This window comes from Oncorhynchus nerka, linkage group LG22 (genome assembly GCF_034236695.1).
Source record: "Oncorhynchus nerka isolate Pitt River linkage group LG22, Oner_Uvic_2.0, whole genome shotgun sequence".
NCBI classification, from domain to species: domain Eukaryota; kingdom Metazoa; phylum Chordata; class Actinopteri; order Salmoniformes; family Salmonidae; genus Oncorhynchus; species Oncorhynchus nerka.
Genome location: NC_088417.1, coordinates 51,924,658 through 51,942,297, shown reverse-complemented (window position 1 = coordinate 51,942,297; position 17,640 = coordinate 51,924,658). Strand labels below are relative to the sequence as shown.

The window sequence follows — 17,640 nt, the reverse complement described above, 5'->3', positions numbered from 1 at the left end:
CTGAGTACCAAACAATATGATGACAGGTGGCTTATGTATATAAACATACACTTACTGACATCCACCCATAAACTTAATGACATCCACACGTATCATCTTATCTATTAATATATTAGTATAGTACCTGCTTTGGTGCAGTAAGTGTCTGCAGGCCAGTTGCCTTGGCAACCATAGTGTGACTGTTGCCAGGGCTGGGCTGTATTGACAGAGCAAGTCCGGAGATAGCATGGACGCGAAGTTCCAAGATGGAGACTTTCTCGTCGGTGACGGAAAACAGCGTCTCTCCCAACATGGCCTCCACGGCGAGTGGAGACTCCACCTGCAAACAACAAGAGACCATTTGACTGTCACACCAATCATGTTGTGTCATGACAGATGGAAATTTCAGGCAAGTGGGTTGGCATGCATGCATGCGTCTGTCTATGCTTCTGTCTTTCTGTCCGTCTTGTGTGTGTGTGTGTGTGTGTGTGATATATAAGTCAATTGAGCCAAAACATACAGACAGGAGACCGGATGATGACCATGCTGCCATTAACAGGCTCCCAGGGCTCGACAATAATCCACACTCGACTTCTCTCCAATGGCTGGTTAGCAAAAAACGTTTGAATTCATCGGATGGCCTCAGGGCACAAATACAAAATAAAAACCCCACCCATCTCGAGCTAATCATGGAGCCTTTTGGGGAAAACTGGCAATTGGCTTTTCTCATTATCCAAATAGCTTATTCACCTTTTGTTCATTACATTTTTTATTTAATCAAGGTCTCTTTTACAGATGAGCAAACAAACACATTCTTCAGAAAAAAAGGTCCTCAGCCATCTGAATTGCCCTAGAGGCACAAATCATCACATTTTTGAGAGCTTGGCAGATTATTCCATAAGTAAGGTGCAAAAAAACTAAAAGCAGATTTACCTAACTCAGTAGAGATTGAAGGGATCTCCAGAGTTAGCCATCTCTGAGACCACGTCTGGTAGCTCGTACGTCCGTATGTTAACAATGAAGTAAGGTACGGCAGAAGTTGTGCAAGAGGGCTTTATAAACAAAAAGAGTGCAATGCATCGATCTACAAGACTTTCTGATACAGAATGCAGTGATGTGTACTGATGTGATGTGAACCTTTCGCCCACTATAAAGCGTAGTGCGCTATGATAAACTGCATCCAATGGCTTCACTATAGTGGCATCTGCCTTCATATAGATGATATTGCCATAATCTATAACCGATATGAATGTTGACTGAATAAGTTATTTTCTGCTATCCAACTGGCGGCCTGCCGGTGATATTATTTGTGTCGTCGTCGTCACCCCCCCCCCCCCCCCTCCAGTTTTCTGAAGAACAAAAATCTCCAAGTGATTTTAATTTGGGAAATCTATTCCAAAGTATTCCCACGCGTAATAGAGAGATATACACTCGTGGACAGTGTATTAGGTACATCACCCCGTTCACGAAAATGGTTAGCTCCTACAGATAGTGTAATAAATGAACAACTACTAACAACCATTATCAAGTGTTCCCTCACTCCGTCACAAGTGTGGCGTTGATAGAAATGGGTGTTATAAGTGCACCTTAACAATGTCTTTGGTTGTGTCCCAAATGGCACCCTATTCCCTATAAAGTGCATTGTTTTTTGTTTTATGGGCCCTAGTCAAAAGGATTGCACTAAATAGGGAATAGGGTACCATTTGGAACACAAACCATGGCCCCTGTCTCCTCTAGGCCACAGAAAGCTTTTATCTTCGACAAGGAGAACGATAAAACATGTATACAGTGCCTTGAGAAAGTATTCACACCCATTGACCTTTCCCACATTTTGTTTTTTTACAGCCGGAATTGTAAATGGATTAAATTGAGTTTTTTTGTCACCGGCCTACACACAATACCCCATAATGTCAAAGTGTAATTATGTTTTAGCAATTTTTACAAATTAATTAAAAATGAATAACTGAAATGTCTTGAGTCAAAAAGTATTCAACCTCTTTGTTATGTGTTAAACAAGTCACATGATTAGTTGCATAGACTCACTCTGTGTGCAATAATGGTGTTAACAAGATTTTTGAATGACCTACTTATCTCTGTACCCCACACATACAAGGTCCCTCAGTCGAGCAGTGAATTTCAAACACAGATTCAACCACAAAGACCAGGGAGGTTTTCCAATGCATCACAAAGAAGAGCACCTATTGGTAGATGGGTACAAATGTTTAAAAAGCAGACATTGGATATCTCTTTGATCATGGTGAAGTTAATACTAACACTTTGGATGGTGTATCAATACACCCAGTCACTACAAAGATACAGGCGTCCTTATTAACTTAGTTGCCGGAGAGGAACGAAAGTGCTCAGGGATTTAACCACGAGGCCAATGGGGACTTTAAAACAACAAAATTGAAGTTACTTAACAATATTAACCTAAATGACAGAGTGAAAAGAAGGAAGCCTGAAGAGCATTAAAAAAGATTCTAAAACATGTTTCCTGTTTGCAATACAAAGCTTGGGGCAAATCCAACACAACGTATCACTGAGTACCACTAGGATTAGGTGGTTTTTAAGGACAAAAAAGCACAGACAAAATCCTACAGGAAAACATGGTTCAGTCTGCTTTCCAACAGACACTGAGAGACAAATTCACCTTCCAGCAGGACAATAACCTAAAAAGCAAGACCAAATATATACTGGAGTTGAAGGTTCCTGAGTGGCTTAGTTACAGTTTCTTAAATGGCAAGACTTGAAAATGGCTGTCTAGCAATAATCAACAACCAACTTGACAGAGCTTTTTAAATATTGTACAATCCAGGTTTTCAACGCACTTAGAGACTTACCCAGAAATACTCACAGCTATAATTGCTGTCAGGTGATTCTAACATGTATTGACTCAGGGCTGTGAATACTTATATAAATTAGATATTTCTGCATTTCATTTTCAATACATTTGCAAAAATGTTGAGTATTGCGTGTTCATTTTGAATACAGGCTATAACACAACAAAATGTGGAATAAGTCAAGGGGTATGAACACTTTCTGAAGGCACTGTATACAGTATACACTACATTATCAAAAGTATGTGGACACCGGCTCGTCAAAGATGTCATTCCAAAATCATTGGCATTAAATATGGAGTTGGTCCCCTCTTTGTTGCTATAACAGCCTCCACTCTTTTGTGAAGGGTTTCCACTAGGGCCCCCGAGTGGCGCAGCTGTCTAAGGCACTGCATCTCAGTGCTTGAGAGGTCACGACAGACATCCTGGTTCGAATCCAGGCTGTATCACAACCGGCCGTGATTGGGAGACCCATAGGGCGGCGCACAATTGTCCCAGCGTCGTCCGCGTTTGTTCTGACTTGCCTCGTTCAATAAAAGTTCAATTAAAAATATATATAATTATGTTTGGAACATTGCTGCGGGGACTTGCTTCCATTCAACCACCATTAGTGAGGTCGGCACTGATGTTGGGCGATTAGGACAGACTCGCATTCGGCGTCCCAAAGGTGTCCAATGGGGTTGAGGTCAGAGCTCTGTGCAAGCCAGTCAAGTTCTTCCCCATCGCACTCGACAAACCCATCGCTCTCGACAAACCCTAAAGGGAGAGCATACTATACAAGGAAATTCTCAAAGCTGCTAATGAGAACCTTGACGACCGTGTACCTAGCCGGTGGGGATTCCAGTGGGGTGCCCCCACCCAGGCAGTGGCAGTGCTGGCAACACTAGTTGCAGTAACCCATGGGGAGGGGGTCACACTCGGACATTCAGAGAGGGGGTATATTATTGTGACTCTGGTGGCACAAAATCAAAAGTCTGACTGCTTGGGAATACGGTCAATACGGGTGACCGTATTGTGGGTGTTTCAGGAAAAGGTGTAAATTTGACCTCCATCATCTAGGATGTGACAATGGTTAATAAAATCTCTAAATTTTTGCCCATTTTTTTTTGCGCGGTATTGCAGGTCTTCTCATGCAGCTGCAACAGTAAGTGCATTTGTAAATCAGGACCTTTCTTGAGTTGGGCTCTGGGATGGTGCAACTGTTGAGAATGGGAGTTTATGGTTGTGTGGGGGGAAAGGGTTGAGTGTGTGTGGGTGTATGTGTGTATCCCACAACTGTTGCGAAGGAGTAAAAGATGTTAGGTACAATAGAGGATGATCCACAGCTATATATCATACAAATCGAGGTGAGGGCGATGGAAATGCATTTGGCAGTTGATCTACTTCAATTCGGTAAATGGCACTGTGTGCTCTTTTCGAAGGATGGATCCCAGTCTGTTCAGGGCTATGGAATGCGGGGGGTCGGAGGTGGTGTTCAGGGCATTGGGATGACAGCCCAGCTCGGGATGAGGAGGGCTTTTAGCAGGTGGAATGGTGGGGACAATTGGAGGTTTACTTAGTAGCAATGCAAATATCATGGTACAGCTATATAGACACTCAATCATCATGTTACTTTTTAATGGTATAAACATATATTATGATAAATAGAATTGAAACTTTTGTCTCATTATGGTAATTGGTGAAATAAGTATAGCCAGTTACAATTGTAATGGCCTTGCAGATAATAAGAAAAGACGATCAGTATTTACCTGGCTAAAAGAGAAGGAATATCATATATATTATTTACAGGAAACCCATTCAACAATTCTAGATGAAATTTTGTGGAAAAAGATGGTTTTAATTAACAGTAATTTTGAACCAAATGTGCAAATTGTCCAAACAGATTATCAAGGTAGATGGATTATTGTAAATATGTTATTGGACAATAAACAGATATGGCTTATTAACCTATACGGTCCGAATAATGATGATCCAAGCTTCTTTGAAAATATATATAAGAATTGATCAACTCTACAAGCAACACTAGACTCTATTATTATGGTGAGAGATTTTAATACGGTCTTAAATACCTCTATGGACCGGAAAGGAAATCACACTACAAACAATCACCCTCAAGCACTTAAGGAAATCATGAATGTCATGGATATATTGGAATTAGTGGATATATGGAGACTTAAATACCCTGACCTAGTGAGATATACATGGCGGAGGCTTAATCAAGCTAGTCGTCTTGACTACTTTCTTATGCCATTCTCTCTCCGGCACCAAAAGTTTAAAAAGTGTTGATAGGGGACAGAATGCGGTCGGCTCATCACATAACTGGCATATATATTACTCTTACGGAATTTCCACGTGGGCGAGGATATTAGAAATTTAATCAAAGCCTACTAGATGATAAATTGTTTAGATCTAGGACAGAAGAATTTATAACAGAATTTTTCAGACATAACATAGGTACAGCAGATCCCCTTATTGTATGGGACACTTTTAAGTGTGCCTTTAGAGGCCATGGGATTCAGTACTCCTCTATAAAACAAAAGCAATTTAGATCAAAAGAGTCCATATTAACAAAGGAAATTGAAGGACTAACAGTACAGTCAGATAGCAATAAAAACGGCACTATAGAGGCACAGAATAAGTTAGAGGGGGGAAAAAAGAAATGGAGGAACTTTATTAAAACTTGTTACAAATGGAGTCACGCATGATTCACCAAATTATATTTTGAAAGAGGAAGTAAAGTACTTTAAGAATCGGCATATCTATTTATTATTGCCATTGAAATGTTAGCTGTTAAGATTAGATCAAACAATCATATTAAGGGATTAGAAATCCGTGGTTTAAAAACTAAGGTGTCATTGTACGCTGATGATTCATGTTTTCTTTTAAAACCCCAATTAGAGTCTCTGCATGGCCTCATAGAGGATCTAGATACTTTTGCTCTTCTCTCTGGATTAAAACCAAATTATGATAAGTGTACTATATTACGTATTGGATCACTAAAAAAATGCTAATTTTACATTACCATGTAGTTTACCAATAAAATGGTCTGACGGAGATGTGGACATACTCGGTATACTACAAATCCCAAAAGAAAGAAATGATCTCACTCCAATACATTTTTATAGAAAGTTAGCAAAAATAGATAAGATCTTGCTACCATGGAAAGGAAAATACCTGTCTATTTGTGGAAAAATCACCCTGATTAACTCTTTAGTCATATCACAGTTTACCTATTTGCTTATGGTTTTGCCTACATCTGGTGACCTGCTTTTTAAATTATATGAACATAAAATATTCATTTTTATTTGGAAAGGCAAGCCAGATAAAATTAAAAGGGCCTATTTATATAACTAATATGAATTCGGAGGGCAGAAATTATTAAATATTAAAGCATTAGACCTCTCACTAAAGGCATCAGTCATACAAAAGGTATACTTAAATCCAAACTGCTTCTCTAGTAAATTGGTACGAATGTCTCATCCTATGTTCAAGAAGGGCCCATTTCCCTTTATTCAGATTACACCGGCCCACTTTCGATTGTTTGAAAAGGAAATAATCTCCAAAATATCTTTATTTTTTAAACAAGCCTTAGAAAGTTGGTTGCAATTTCAGTTTAATCCACCTGAAAGGACGGAACAAATAGTACAACAAATATTGTGGTTAAATTCAAATATACTAATTGATTAAAAAAAACTATTTTTCGAAGAAATGTTTAAAAAATGTATAATTTTTGTGAATGATGTCATAAATAGGACTGGTGGAGTTATGTCACACATGCAGCTAACACAGACATATGGAAATGTCTGCTCTATCCAAAATTACAACCAAATAATTCAGCATTACCACAAAAATGGAAGAGGCAAGTAGAAGGGGAAAAAAGTAAGGAACTTGTATATCGGCCCTGTATTAAAGAACATATGGTTAAAGAAATGGTTAAAGAAAAGTGTAATAAATAAAACCATGTAACAATTTAATTTAAGGACCAAAAAACTGACAGCTGTGCCATATAAATTGCAAAATAGTTGGGAAGAGATTTTCGATGTACCCATTCCATGGCACATGGTTTATGAATTGACACGCAAAACAACGCCGGATGCAAAACTTCAAATTTTTCAATTTAAATTACTATACAAAATTCTTGCAACTAATAGAATGTTATACTTCCAGAGGCAGTTTGGAACTCAGGAGTGAGTGTTTCAACCGAGGATAGACCATTTTTACGCGCTACGGACTTCAGTACTCGCCGGTCCTGTTCTGTGAGCTTGTGTGGCCTACCACGTCACGACTGAGCCGTTGTTGCTCCTAGACGTTTCCACTTCCCAATAACAGCACTTACAATTGACTGGGGCAGCTCTAGCAGGGCAGAAATTTGACGAACTGACTTGTTGGAAAGGTGGCATCCAATGAGGGTGTCCTGTTGAAAGTCACTTAGCTTTTCAGTAAGACCATTCTACTGGCAATGTTTGTCTATGGAGATTGCATGGTGGTGTGCTCAATTTTATACCCTTTAGCAACGGGTGTTGCTGAAATAGCCAATCCACTCATTTGAAAGGGTGTCCACATACTTGTGTATATATAGTGTATATCGACTAATTGTGTGATTAAGTAATGTCTCTCACAACTGTGTAAACAATACAAAATTGGACTCTTACACCCTTTGTAGTGCCGTACTTTTAGCCAAAGAAATAATTAGCTTTCCAAAAAAGAGAGAAGGAAGAATGGTGGGGAAGGCCGACCTTTAATTCGGGGTTCACAGCAAACTTGTGAAACCTATTGTTATTCTTAGATATCAAATTACTCAAACCCTCATATCTGACACCCCATTTGACCTAAAGACGTGGAACTTTGTATGTAGGTGTCTTTCCTCATATGTCCAAATGAGACTAAATTTGATATGCAGGCCCATGGTACATCTCTTAGTTGGTTAAAAGATGGCTGATGGCTTTTATGTATCCATTTAAATCCTTTGTAAATCCACTTCACAATGGCCTATCAACTTGAAACGTTTTAGGGTCATCAAATACATTACCATGATTAACCATGTTAAGTTTGGCATTGACATCTTAAAAAAAGAAAGAAACTATTCTGCCCAACAAAGGCAAAACGTAGCAACTACATATTTTTTCTTCTTCCGGAAAAATCTGACTTAAAAGTTAATGAATTCTATTAAAATGTAACATGTTTCAAGTTAAACTGTAATTTGTTTGTATCCTGTGTAGTGAATGATTTGTTTAGGCTATGAAACTGTGTGTATGCTAATTTATAACCCATGACCTAATCAGAGAAGAGGAAATTGTATGGGATCAGAGAGCAGGGTCAGGCCCAGAACAGAAGATGGACGAAGTGGGATCTGGCTAAACAAAGAGAGGAGCAGGGACATTCCACAGGGGAGCCAGAGGGAAAACTCATTGGGGTCATAAAATGTATAGCTGGTGAGGTGACAACTACAAGGGGAGAGTATGAAATGGGTTGTGAACTTTCTAAATGGATGACCTCAGCTGACTGTATCCTTGGAATTAAACACTTGAAACTTCTCTTGAGCTTTTGGTCTCAATTCCTTATTGCAAAGAGGTTGCAATAGCATTTTCTTTTAAACAAAGTATTTTTCTGTCTAGACAGACAGCAATTTATGATTCTCCATGATATATTCTGATCAACTGGCTTGATCTTTTGTCAGGAAAATAAATAACACATTAATCAGATAATATACCTGGCCATTACAACAGATCAAATATTTTAGTTACTTTGTTTTGCCTTTGTAGGGCAGTATTAACAATTCACGTTTGTTCTAGGCTACTCTTAATTTTCTAGGATAGACAGGTCCAGCAGTCCCTGTGCACCCTAAAATATGCTATAAACTTGAGATCTTTTGATTTCTCCCAGCCTTCTAAGCCATTGATTACTCAGGTAAAGCTGGTAACTGCACAGTGGGAGACTAGTCCATATAGAGAACATTCCTATGAAGATGAAGCCATCTTTAAAAGGAAGGACGACCACAGACAGATCTCATTCATAATTTAATCCTCGTAGAGCATTCCATTACAAATACGAAATGGGTTTAAGTATTGAGGGAGAGTTATACTTTTCTTGCTTTCACATGTCCAGTTTGTCTAGGTCAGTGTGCATGAAGCAGAACATATCTTGTCTCGCACTCTCCAAGCGCTTCTGCATATTACATCTGCACTTTGGTCAAGTGTGATCCAAGCACTCTACATCAGTGTCAAGTTACTATTAGCCTCTAGGGCTCTATTCTATAATGCTTTTGAGTGCAAGAACATCAATTAAGGAAAAGAGACCATTGAAAAAAGCTATTTAATTTCTCAGACTTTGGAGACCTAGCCAAGCTTCAGCACAGTGAATACAATTGAAAGAAGCTACTTCACTTTTCAAACTTTGGAGAACTAGCCAAGGTTCAATACCTTCAGTACAGTGGACCCCAGCTCCAGGCCCACCAGCACAGTGCGGTCCACCAGCTCAGCTATCCTGGGGTCGACCACTTTCAGCGAGTCTTGCACCAGGTCGGTCACATCCACCTGCCAGTCGGGCCCCAGCATGGTGATGACCTGGTCGGTGCCCTCGGTGGAGGTGGTGTGGAACTGGGTCAGGACCTTGACCAGGGTGCGCTGGTACTGCAGGGTGCAGCCCCGACTCACTCGCCGGTCGTCCTCGTCGTCATCCACGTCACTGTCTCTGGCGCTCCTGATTGAGAGAGGGGGGTGACAAATGGTCAATGATGTTAGTATCAATACCGTAACCATGGTCAATATCGTTGCCGGTATCAGTTCCATTACCAGTGTCAATACCATTACCCATGTTAAAACCGTGTCCAGTGTCAAAGTTTACAACAACAAAGGTGAACCACGTAAAAATGTATTTGCTTTACTATTTACTAAACAGTTTCAGCAGTTTATCATAACCTTTAATGATGCATGTTTACTTAATATGATTGTGGAAGATGCTGTAGTGTAGTTAAATCCTGCGTCCTGTTTCAGGAGATTATGTTATTAATTGCTTCTTATCATTATATAATTAACATCATAGCACTTGATGTGATGAGAGACCCAACACTAATCCATATGGGGGACATTTGTTACAATGTCTGTTCCAATGTGCCCTTCGTGAGGGAAAAATCCTACAACAAAAAACTCCAAAAACCACCAATCAAGCAAGATTTGGACGTGTGCCTTCCATTCTTTCCTCAGCAGTCTGACATGCTGCCGGCATTCCCTAAATGCTAAAAAAAAAGCTCTCCTCTGTTTCCAAGGGTAATTAATCTTTGCTCTGACTTATCCTTTCAGATAACTTGAGAAGCAGGAGCGACAGCGAGCAGTCAGTGACTGACAAAGCATTTACCATCCATTGATTCCCGGAGCCCGCCTGAATATCAAGCAGGCTTGTCCTGTGTTCCCTAAAAGGTCTGACAATACTCGAACATGTATCATGTCCCCTGGCAGGCTGACGCTAGACATTCTAAGGCTAAAATGTGCTGTTCGCCTGTGTTCCTCATCTTGTACAACAAAGCCGCAATGGCAGTGGAGAGACAGACGAGAGTGTAGACGAGCGTTCAGTTAAGACTAGGTAAACACGAGAGAAAGCATGACTCTCTTCATTGAGTATCATGACTCTCGTACAGGTCAGAGAGAGTTTGCCAGGTTGAGGCTGTACCTGGAAATACAATTTTTTCCTCTTTCGTTACCCATTACTGGATAACAAAGCCAGTCAGCAATGCGTTGGGGGGGGGAGAGAGAGAGAGAGAGAGGAGGAAAGTGAGGCAAAAGACCATTCAATTATTGCAAATTAATATTGTAAAACAACTGCAAAAAAATGATATGTAATACAGTGAAGTTTTTTTGTCCATGTTCTGACGACGTCGCAAACATCTAGGTAAGAGCTTAATGTTTTGCCAAAATGGCGTAATGACATTGGGTGATACAATTCTGTCCACATTCAAAAATAACCATAAAAAGCCTTCTGCAGTTATGTTTTTTTCCTATTCCCTACAAAAAATGAATACATAGCAGTTAATGTAGTTCATGGTTTAGAAAATGTGAAACCCTAGCGGCCTATGTCCCGGACACTGATTAAGACGAGGATTAAGAACCATTCTCGATCGAAAATCTCTATTGAAATAGGTTTTTCAGCTAGATTTAATCTGTGTCTAGGAAACCGGCCCTAAGAACATGCAGTGAATTTAGTGTCAGTCAGACGTAAAATTGGCTTAAAGTCCTGTTCTCAGTCAAACTTCATAGTTTAGTTCAATTATTTAAGAGGGATAAGTGTGATTATTTGAAACCATGGGCTGGCTTAAACTCTAATAAAACATGTGTGCACAGGCAGTAGCTGTGCTAAGATGGCTAAACATTGCTTAGGCAGGATCCCGTCCCTTGAACGACATTGTTGTGGAAAACTCAATCCAAAGATCTAGGCAGTGACTATTTACAGTGTAGTAGTACATCTTTAAACAAGCAGTTGCAAAGGTGATCTGTCTCTGATCAGTCTGGGAAGAACTCGGTTGCATGTCCCTCATATAGGGCGGCAGGTAGCCTAGTGGTTAGAGCATTGGGTCAGTAACCGAAAGGTTGCTAGATCCCCGAGCTGACAAGGTAAAAATCTGTCGTTCTGCCCCTGAACAAGGCAGCTAACCCACTGTTCCTAGGCCGTCATTGTAAATAAGAATTTGTTCTTAACTGACTTGCCTAGTTAAATAAAGGTTCAATAAAAATAAAATAATAAATATAGAAGGATAAAAAATTGATTGATAATACAATCATATTGGATACACACCGGTTTCTTCATACAAGCAACAGTCCCAGAACACAATGGCCTTGTGTTAGGGTGCAGACATAACAGGAGTCTATGAAATGCAGTTCATCCCAGAACAGAGCATAAACCTTGAGAAGTTATAACAGCTCACCGCAAATTCCGCCACCACAACATGTCACATACGACTTAACATATACGATACATGACAGACGATCAAAACAAGAGTGTGGTAATCTCAAATGTAATTCAAACTCAGTAAAAGAAACATCAGCTCGAAAAACAGCAGTGCACTCCATGTTTAGTGTGTGGGCGAGTCCTTCCTACCTGCGGTCAGGAAGAATGGGTACCCTCCAGCCCTTGATGAAGCTCAGGTTGCTGTCGGACAGTTCCACTTGGAGGGGGAGTTTGGGCACCCACACGGTCAGCTCCAGGGGGGCACTGAGGTGCTCATAGCTGAAGATGACCCGGGCATTCATGGAGCCCCGTGTCTCTTTCCCGTTCACAAACACATAGTCACAATTCATGGACACCTGTGAAAGAGGTGATGAGTCAATAGTCATATGATAATGTATCTGCCATTGGTATGGGTGATATAGTACAGTATGGATGCAGGAGTGGCATCAACCACCTACAGTGCATTCGTTAAGTATTCAGACCTCTTGACTTTTTCGACATTTTGTAACGTTACAGCCTTGTTCTAAAATTGCTAAATTATATATTTTTTCCTCATCACTCTTCACACAATACCATATAATGACAAAGCGAAAACAGGTTTTTCATAATGTTTGCAAATTTATTACTAATAAAAGACCCTTTGCTAACTCGAAATTTACATTTACATTTATGTCATTTAAGTATTCAGACCCTTTGCTATGAGACATCCAGTGGAACAGCCACTTTACAATAGTGCATCAAATCTTTTAAGGTGCATCCTTTTCCTGAAAGAGGTGGGGTTTCATTGATAACTCCGCTGTCCTGAGCTGTTTGTTCCACCATTGGGGGCCACAACTTTTGACTGGGTCCACCTGTGGTAAATGGATCAAGCCCTTGTTTGGGTGTGGGCCTGACATGATTTGCCGAAAAGGGTCTTGTACCACTGGAAGCCAGTGGAGAGAAATGTCATCCTTTTTCCATTGAAATCCTTGAGTCCCCACCTGTGGTAAATTCAGTTGACATGGGCTTGTCAGAGCAAAGGGCTTGTCAGAGCAAAAACCAAACCATGAGGTCGAAGGAATTGTCCGTAAAGCTCTGGGACACGATTGTGTTGAGGCACAGATCTGGAGAAGGGCACCAAAAAAATGTCTGCAGCATTGAACGTCCCCAAGAACACTGTGGCCTCCGTCATTCTTATATGGTTTTGGAACAATCAAGACTCTTCCTAGAGCTGGCCGCCTGGCCAAACTGAGCATACGGGGGAGAAGGGCCTTGGACAGGAAGGTGACCAAGAACCCAATGGTCACTCTGACAGAGCTCCAGAGTTCCTCTGTGGAGATGGGAGAACCTTCTAGAAGGACAACCATCTCTGCAGCACTCCACCAATCAGGCCTTTATGATAGAGTGGCCAAACGGACCTCAGACTGGGGCGAAGGTTCACCTTCTAACAGACAACAACCCTCAGCTCACAGCCAAGACAATGCATGTGTGGCTTCTCTGAATGTCCTTGAGTGGCCTAGCCAGAACCTCAACCCAATCAAACATCTCTGGAGAGACCTAAAAACAACTGTGCAGCAACGCTCCCGATCCAACCTGACAAAGCTTGAGAGGATCTGCAGAGAAGAATGGGAGAAACTTTCCAAATACAGCTGTGCCAAGCTTGCAACGTCATATCCAAAAGACTTGAGGGTGTAATTGCTGCCAAAGGTGCTTCAACAAAGTACTGAGTAAAGGGTCTGAATACTTATGTAAATGTGATCTGTTTTTTATTTTGACTACATTTGTAAAAAATTCTAAAAACCAGCTGAAGGAAATAGGGAGTACACATATTCCTTTTTTCCGCTTACAGAGTATGTGCAATGTGTACTATTTTTAGGTGGCAGTAATCCTCCTTTGTGAACGTTCCAATATTTTGCCACGAGGGGCTGTATTTTTGTAATTAGAAATATCTGAGAACACAGTATAAACAACACTACTTGAGGGTTTTCTCCAATCTAATTTGCGTCTCTTGTTGAGTGGAAGAATTGGCTCTTAAGTACAACCTACTCAAAGCCTTTAAAAATCATTCATGGGGTCCATGCTCCCCCCCCCCCAACCCCACTCATCCCACCCACCACTATTTTCTGTGTTATGATCTACACACAATTATGTGGAGACACACTGCATAATATACTAACACAAGCTTTCAGGCAACAGATAATTCATAGAATATGAAAGGTTAATACACCAGGCACCCACAAAATTCTGTTTATTTATTTTTTTATCCAGCAGTCATTTGGCACAGAATTTCTCATAAATACCCATCCCTTAAATACTAAAATATTTACTGTAATAAATAGCAAGGTTTGCTTTTGCTTTTGGGATACCATCAATGATTTATCTGGCAGTCGGAGGCAGCTGACACTAATCAAAGGAGCTAATCTCTTACAAATGGAGGTTGGGATCGCCAGTCTTCTCAGTTCTGGGGATTCATCATATTTACATTTACATTTAAGTCATTTAGCAGACGCTCTTATCCAGAGCGACTTACAAATTGGTGCGTTCACCTTAAGACATCCAGTGGAACAGCCACTTTACAATAGTGCATCTAAATCTTTTAAGGGGGGTGAGAAGGATTACTTTATCCTATCCTAGGTATTCCTGAAAGAGGTGGGGTTTCAGGTGTCTCCGGAAGGTGGTGATTGACTCCGCTGTCCTGGCGTCGTGAGGGAGTTTGTTCCACCATTGGGGGGCCAGAGCAGCGAACAGTTTTGACTGGGCTGCGCGGGAACTGTACTTCCTCAGTGGTAGGGAGGCGAGCAGGCCAGAGGTGGATGAACGCAGTGCCCTTGTTTGGGTGTAGGGCCTGATCAGAGCCTGGAGGTACTGAGGTGCCGTTCCCCTCACAGCTCCGTAGGCAAGCACCATGGTCTTGTAGCGGATGCGAGCTTCAACTGGAAGCCAGTGGAGAGAGCGGAGGAGCGGGGTGACGTGAGAGAACTTGGGAAGGTTGAACACCAGACGGGCTGCGGCGTTCTGGATGAGTTGTAGGGTTTAATGGCACAGGCAGGGAGCCCAGCCAACAGCGAGTTGCAGTAATCCAGACGGGAGATGACAAGTGCCTGGATTAGGACCTGCGCTGCTTCCTGTGTGAGGCAGGGTCGTACTCTGCGGATGTTGTAGAGCATGAACCTACAAGAACGGGCCACCGCCTTGATGTTAGTTGAGAACGACAGGGTGTTGTCCAGGATCACGCCAAGGTTCTTAGCGCTCTGGGAGGAGGACACAATGGAGTTGTCAACCGTGATGGCGAGATCATGGAACGGGCAGTCCTTCCCGGGAGGAAGAGCAGCTCCGTCTTGCCGAGGTTCAGCTTGAGGTGGTGATCCGTCATCCACACTGATATGTCTGCCAGACATGCAGAGATGCGATTCGCCACCTGGTCATCAGAAGGGGGAAAGGAGAAGATTAATTGTGTGTCGTCTGCATAGCAATGATAGGAGAGACCATGTGAGGTTATGACAGAGCCAAGTGACTTGGTGTATAGCGAGAATAGGAGAGGGCCTAGAACAGAGCCCTGGGGGACGCCAGTGGTGAGAGCGTGTGGTGTGGAGACAGATTCTCGCCACGCCACCTGGTAGGAGCGACCTGTCAGGTAGGACGCAATCCAAGCGTGGGCCGCGCCGGAGATGCCCAACTCGGAGAGGGTGGAGAGGAGGATCTGATGGTTCACAGTATCGAAGGCAGCCGATAGGTCTAGAAGGATGAGAGCAGAGGAGAGAGAGTTAGCTTTAGCAGTGCGGAGGGCCTCCGTGATACAGAGAAGAGCAGTCTCAGTTGAATGACTAGTCTTGAAACCTGACTGATTTGGATCAAGAAGGTCATTCTGAGAGAGATAGCGGGAGAGCTGGCCAAGGACGGCACGTTCAAGAGTTTTGGAGAGAAAAGAAAGAAGGGATACTGGTCTGTAGTTGTTATATTGTATTGGGGGGACTGGGTAATAAAATACCCAGTTCATCCAGACAGGCCTCTCCACTCTGCAATCCATACAGGCCGGGTCGGAACTATTTATCTTTCTTTCCCTTTTTCTGATCATTGGCGTATTCAGATCTGCTATGAGACTTTGCCATCTTAAGGCACCTTTGTGTGAATAGGGATTTCGGGATTATATTTGTCTGCCGGAGATCTAGGATGACGGTTGGAATCAGCGTAATAGACTTTTGGCATACTGAATTATGACAATTAGGTTATTGCTTGCCAGAAGGGCCAAGCACAGACCTTTCAGGGGCAGGTGCTCTGTCACACACACATTTTAAGCAAGTTAGTACACAGTGCTTCACTCTTTTTCCTGATTGACATCAGAAAAAGAGCGTGGGCTATCAGCTGATCATTGATGTTGATGATTGATGCAAATATGCTAGTTACAGGTGTAGGATCTTAATTGGAGCCAGTTTGCTAAAATAATACATTTTTGTTAGGGCAAATCAACTCTGACATTTTAAAGTGGGAAATTACAAACTTAAGAAGCCTTTTTAAACCTTGAAAACACTACACAGAGTTTGCATTTCCTGCTCTGCACTAGAATTCTCAGTAAGAGTGATCAAATTAAGATACGACATCTGTAGCTTGCTCGATTTCTTTAACTGATTGTGATTAATCTTCAACGCTTGTATTAAATAATAACTTCATAATTTAATATTCATAATTGTCTAACTCGGGCCTCCCAAGTGGCACAGCGGTCTAAGGCACTGCATCCGAGTGTTGAAGCGTCACTACAGTCTGGGGTTCGATCCCAGGCTGTGTTACAGCCAGCCGTGACCTGGAGTCCAATAGGGCGGTGCACAATTGGCCCAGCGTCATCCGGGTTAGAGGAGGGTTTGGTCGGGGGGCTTTCCTTGGCTCATCGCGCTCTAGCGACTCCTTGTGGTGGGCAAGTTGACAAACAGTCGTCAGTTGAATTGTGTTTCCTCCGACACATCGGTGTGGCTGGCTTCCGGGTTCAACCGAGCGGGTGTTACAAAGCAGCGCAGGTTTGCGGGTCATATTTAGAAAGACGCATTACTCTATTTTCACCTCTCCCGAGCCCGTTGGAGAGTTGCAGCGATGAGACAAGATTGGATTGCAATTGGATATCACGAATTGGGGAGAAAAAGGGGGTAAAATTACAACAACAATAAAAAACATAATAATCGTCTTTAACTCATGAAATACGCCTGGCTTGTGTTGGGGAGAATATATTTTAGTATGGTGGTTAGCTAGAGTGTAGACTACCTGTGTTGCTGCTGCCCTGACATACATGTACAACTCCCGACTGAAAAAGGGATGGAGTTGGATCGGAGGGTCATTGATGCAGTCGCTACTCTCTATGTCAGCCAACCAGACTGAATATTGATGATGATGTAGGTTAAATCAAGCGTTATCAAGTGTTAATCAAATGTTATGATGCTGTGGCAGTACACACTCGACCGATGTCCACATCTCTCAAGCCATATGCCTTTTTGGATACCGGGTAAGCGCAATCGTCGTACAGGGCAGAATAGGAAAAAGGTGCAACTGGGCTCTGTACAGGGCAGATCAACAGCTGCAACCAACGGATGGGGTGGGGGGTGGTGAACTTGACAAAGTTACAACGAATTGCAGCGGGCAGTGGGTTCCGAACAACAATGAGAAACCTTTATACAAAAAAGTTTTTAGGGGAAAATTATACCACCACCCAAAAGGACACTTTGGAGATTGGGAGGGCAAAGGGGCATGTGTCTGCACTGTACAGAGCAAAGGACATACCTGCACCCCCACCCACAGACAGATAAGGTACAGTCATCCTCTGTACCAAAACGACCACAGTGCACCCTCCACACCTGTGACCTACCACTCTAGGCCTCCACTTCGCTATAATGCTAACACCAGCCTCCCTATCACTCACTTTGCT

General features: G+C 42.1%; 1 protein-coding gene across 2 annotated transcripts in view; it reads right to left on the bottom strand.

Annotated features, from left to right (window-relative positions):
- Positions 1-17,640, bottom strand: part of LOC115105314 (transmembrane protein 132E-like) — a 373,129-nt gene that overhangs the window by 19,729 nt on the left and 335,760 nt on the right. For both annotated transcript variants that reach the window (XM_029627233.2, XM_029627232.2), the window contains exons 6-8: positions 11,904-12,109; positions 9,236-9,515; positions 125-319 (exon numbers count right to left, since the gene is read on the bottom strand). In XM_029627233.2, the coding sequence (XP_029483093.2) occupies positions 125-319; positions 9,236-9,515; positions 11,904-12,109 (681 nt within the window). The remainder of the gene's footprint in view (positions 1-124; positions 320-9,235; positions 9,516-11,903; positions 12,110-17,640) is intronic.